General features: G+C 58.9%; 1 protein-coding gene across 1 annotated transcript; it reads left to right on the forward strand.

Annotated features, from left to right (window-relative positions):
• Positions 1 to 1,979: 1,979 nt before the first annotated feature.
• IZUMO1R (IZUMO1 receptor, JUNO) lies at positions 1,980 to 4,130 on the forward strand. The gene is made up of 4 exons (XM_055320370.1): positions 1,980 to 2,117; positions 2,878 to 3,066; positions 3,493 to 3,628; positions 3,763 to 4,130. The coding sequence occupies exons 1-4, from the start codon at positions 1,980 to 1,982 to the stop codon at positions 4,128 to 4,130; spliced, it is 831 nt and encodes a 276-aa protein (XP_055176345.1).
• Positions 4,131 to 4,333: the final 203 nt, after the last annotated feature.

The raw sequence follows: 4,333 nt of genomic DNA on the forward strand, positions 1-4,333 counted from the left end.
GGGGTGAGTCAGACCATGTACCGAAGGCACCAACCCAGCCTGGGCCCTTCAGGGTGCTCGGCCCTCAGTGGCTGTGATCACCACGGCGGAGCACTCCATTTCCCAGCATGCAGGCTAACTCCTGTCTGCACATCAGCTGTGCACCTGAGCAACACAGATGGGCTGTTTCCTTCAAGTATAAAAATCCTCTTATTATTCTAATTTCCTACGTAATGGTTAACGCCTCAGTCACCTTGGCTGCTTGTAACCTTGGAGAGGGGACTTGTTATAAGAAACAAGCAAGGAGGGATCCCTGGGTGGCGCAGCGGTTTGGCGCCTGCCTTTGGCCCAGGGCTTGATCCTGGAGACCCAGGATCGAGTCCCACTTCGGGCTCCCGGTGCATGGAGCCTGCTTCTCCCTCTGCCTGTGTCTCTGCCTCTCTCTCTCTCTCACTGTGTGCCTATCATAAATAAATAAATAAATAAATAAATAAATAAATAAATAAATAAATAAATAAATAAATAAATAAATAAATAAATACAGCCAAGGAGGGACACCTGGGTGGCTGAGGGACACCTGGGTGGCTCAGCGGTTGAGCCTCTGCCTTCGGCTCAGGGTGTGATCTTGGGGTTCTGGGATCGAGTTCCACATCTGGCTCCCTGCATGGAGCCTGCTTCTCCCTCTACCTGTGTCTCTGCCTCTCTCTCTCTCTCTCTGTGTCTCATGAAGAAATAAATAAATCTTTTTTAAAAATTAAAAAAAGAAAAAGAAACAGGCAAGGAGAGGAGCTCCTTTTCTAGCGTTTTCGTCATCTTTGGGCCTCTCCCAAGAGTCCTGTTCAAGTTTTGCAACCTCTCCTGGTTGAGAACTTTCTTGTGAACATGATCACTGCTGAGGACACTTGTAGAATATGTCATGGGACAGGGGTCTCCGCGTGCTCAGGGAGGCCATTTCATGGGTTGTGATGGGACTTATTTGGTTTTGCTGGTTTGGGCTGTGGTCACACATTTAAATTCTTGGGTCTCAAAGGCCCTGCTTCACCTCTGTGTCACTGTGTCTGTTCGCTAGCAGGAACCTGACAGAGGTCACTGTCCCTCAAGCCACCAGGTGGTGCATCCCAGGTGTCTGAGCTGACAAAGGGGCAGGTAGGGCTGCGTGCAGAACGGGTCTGGGGCCCAGAGACCAAGGCTAACAGGATAAAGGAGAATAATTAAAGCTACTAAGATTTACTCTGTGCCGGGCACGATGCCAAGTCCTTTCCGTGAATTCTCTCTTTCGTTTCTTCCCCCCAGCCATCCCTGTTATGAAACAGCCCTTAATACAGACGGGCAGACTTGGAGAGTTCGCCCCTTTCTCCGGGTCATCCAGCCGGCAACGAGCGGAGCCCAGAGCAGAAGTCAGTAGCGGACCAGAGCCAAGGATCCTCCCCGCTACCGCTTCTCTGAGAAAGTGGAAGCCCGAGCTCCAGCCACAGGAGGCCCCTCCACCTCGGGAGATGGATGCTCTTCAGCTGGAGCCACCTGGAGCTCTGCAGCTGCTCCTGCTTTAACTGGAGCCACCTGGAGCTCTGCAGCTGCTCCCAGACTCCTAGGAAGGGGGGTGGGTGATAAATGGGCCTGACGGCAGCCCCCAATCTCAGGACGTAGAAGGGAGTGGCTCCTGCCTTGAGGGTAAGTATGAAGAAAGCGCTAGAAGGGGCAGCATCTTTCCTCTGTTCCCCTGTTACACCATCCCTCCTACTAGGGTCTGGGGGACTGTCGGGCCAGGGGCTCCTGGGGGGGGGGTGGTGGGTGAAACTAAGGACGCTGTTGTTTCCCAAAGTGTCGGGCATCTGAGGCAGGATGCTTTTCTGCCTTTCTTCTTCCAGTCTCTCGTTCCCCTCCCTCACGTCACCAGTACTACCCAGAACTGAGACTCACACTCACTCCTTGGGACAGTGGAGGGGATGGAGTGGGTGTCCTATCACACAAGCAGATGTATCTCCTGTCTGCTGTAGGCCATGGAACGGTGGTGGCAGCTCCTGTTAGGGCTGTGGACGGTCATGCCTGTCTGGGCTGGGGACGAGCTGCTCAATGTCTGCATGAAGACCAAACACCACAAACGAGAGCCTGGCCCAGAAGACAAGCTCTATGAGGAGGTATAGAGGCTGGACCTCGCCTGGGAGTGGGAGTGAGGCTGCTTTGGCAGAGCAGGGAAGGGACACAATTGCCAAGATGGTTTCTGAACCACCATCAACCCTGACTCATCTGGTTCCTTGCGTTGGCATTTGGGCAAGGCCACTGGAGGGACAGTGTGGCCCCTAGAGAGCAGAACTGTTGAGTGCTTCAAAGTTCCCATCTCTGGCTGCTTGGACACTTGGGGAAAGGGGCAGATGGTGATCCCAGAGGCCCATCACTGGTTCAGCTTAGATCAAACAAGGTCCTCCTTCTTTAGCCTTCCTACCAATAGCCACTGGGGAGACCTAGGTCTTAGGTCCCCTGACCCAAGGGTCCCCTTGACCCTTCCTCAAGCCTGAAAAGCCACTGACGGGAGCAAGGGAAGAGTTGTGGAGCTGCCTTTTACCTGTGAGCTCTGCTGGGCTCTGGTGCCCTTCCACCCAGTGCTCCACATTGCCCTGGGTGTTGTGGGGTTCCTCTGCTACCCCTCGGGAGCTGAGACCCTGGGACCCCTGTCTCCAGGGGACTTCGCAGTCCATGGCAGGGAGATTGGTGGGCAGGTGCCCTTTGGCTGTGAATTTTGACATGCCTCAACATTTCTTCTGTATGAGTGTTGCTGGCCTGAAGGCCTCCCACTTGCCCAGTGGGACAAAGGGGACAGGTTTACCTTTCTGCCCTAGACCCTCCTGAGTCTCCTACGTCCTATCCGACCCCCAGCCTTTTACTGCTTCATCCCCTCAGTGCATCCCCTGGGCAGAGAAGGCCTGCTGCACAGCCAGTACCAGTTGGCATGCCCACCTGGATGTGTCCCTGCTCTACAACTTCAGCTTGCTTCACTGTGGGTTGATGATGCCAGCCTGTGAGGAGCACTTCATCCAGGCTGTCTGCTTCTATGAGTGCTCCCCAAACCTGGGGCCTTGGATCCAGAAGGTCAGAAGGTGGGGCCGGGGAGGCAGGAGACACGTCCCCTCAGGTGCAGTGCCCTGTTCCTAAGGGCACAAGGTCCACGATGCTAGCGGTAGCAGGATGCGCCGACCCCCTACAGACAAGAGCAGAGCCAGGGGATGGGTTGGGATAAAAGATGGAGAGGAAGCCACCTCTGGCCCCGGGAGAAGGGCAGGGGAAGGGCAGGGGGGAACAGATGGGAACTGTAGGATGAGGACTATTCGAATCCCATCTTCTGGATGTAGGAGCTGTGTAGCCTGGGCCAAACAACTTAGCCTCTTAGTGAAGTGATGCTCACAGGCTTCATAAGCCAACACCCTCAGACGGCCCCTGCACAAGTAGCCTGTGGCTGCCGAGCCTCCCCGGAGCGGGGCTATCAGCAGCCTTGTCTCTTGCGACGCCTGGACCCAGGTGGACTCGAGCGGGCAGGGAGAGCGAATCCGGGACGCGCCCCTGTGCCAGGAGGACTGCGAGCAGTGGTGGGAAGACTGCCGCACGTCTTACACCTGCAGGTCCGACTGGCATGGCTCCTGGGACTGGAGCAGGGGTGAGTGGTGCTGGCAGGGCCCCGGGGGGGGGCAGGGCAGGGCAAGGCCCTCTGCTCCCCGGGGCAAAGGGGGGGCCGTGAGGGCGGGCGTGGCGGGAAGTGAGCGACACCCCCCCCCCCCCCCCCCCGCCCAGGGAAGAGCCGCTGCCCCGCGGGGGCCGCCTGCCGCCCCTTCCCGCAGCACTTCCCCACGCCCGCCGACCTGTGCGAGAGGGTCTGGAGCCACTCCTTCAAGGCGAGCCCCGCGCGCAGGAGCAGCGGCCGGTGCCTGCAGAAGTGGTTCGAGCCCGCCCGGGGCAACCCCAACGAGGCCGTGGCCCGCCTCTTCGCCGGCGCTGCCCCCGCCCGCGGCCTCTCCTGCCGCCTGGCCGGCCTGGCCGCCTTGTCGCTGCTGCTGCTGCTGGCGGTCCTGTCCGCGCGGCCCCTCCTGCCTCCTCCAAGGGAGCAGCACGGCCGGGCGGCTGCTGGGCCCCTGGCTGGGGGAGCCTGTGCCCGAGCCTGAACGTTCGGTTCTAGGCGCCTTCGCCGCCCTGCCCTGGGAGCCCGCCGCGCCTGCCCTCCGCTCTGCGGCCCCGAAGGCCAGCGGGCCTCGCCGGCCCTTCTGATCCAGCCCCCCCCCCCCCCCCGCCCCACGGCAGAGCCGAGGCTCACGGCTCTGGCCTCCCTTCCCGATGGTGCCTCCAATAAAACAGCAGCTAACTTTTC

This window comes from Nyctereutes procyonoides, unplaced genomic scaffold (assembly GCF_905146905.1).
Source record: "Nyctereutes procyonoides isolate TBG_1078 unplaced genomic scaffold, NYPRO_anot_genome, whole genome shotgun sequence".
NCBI lineage: Eukaryota > Metazoa > Chordata > Mammalia > Carnivora > Canidae > Nyctereutes > Nyctereutes procyonoides.

Coding starts and splice junctions, on each gene's coding strand:
- IZUMO1R (XM_055320370.1), top strand. CDS start 1,980: ATGGAACGGTGGTGGCAGCTCCTGTTAGGGCTGTGGACGGTCATGCCT. Junction 3,067..3,492: donor TGGGGCCTTGGATCCAGAAG/GTCAGAAGGTGG, acceptor GCCTGGACCCAG/GTGGACTCGAGCGGGCAGGG. Junction 3,629..3,762: donor CTCCTGGGACTGGAGCAGGG/GTGAGTGGTGCT, acceptor CCCCCCGCCCAG/GGAAGAGCCGCTGCCCCGCG.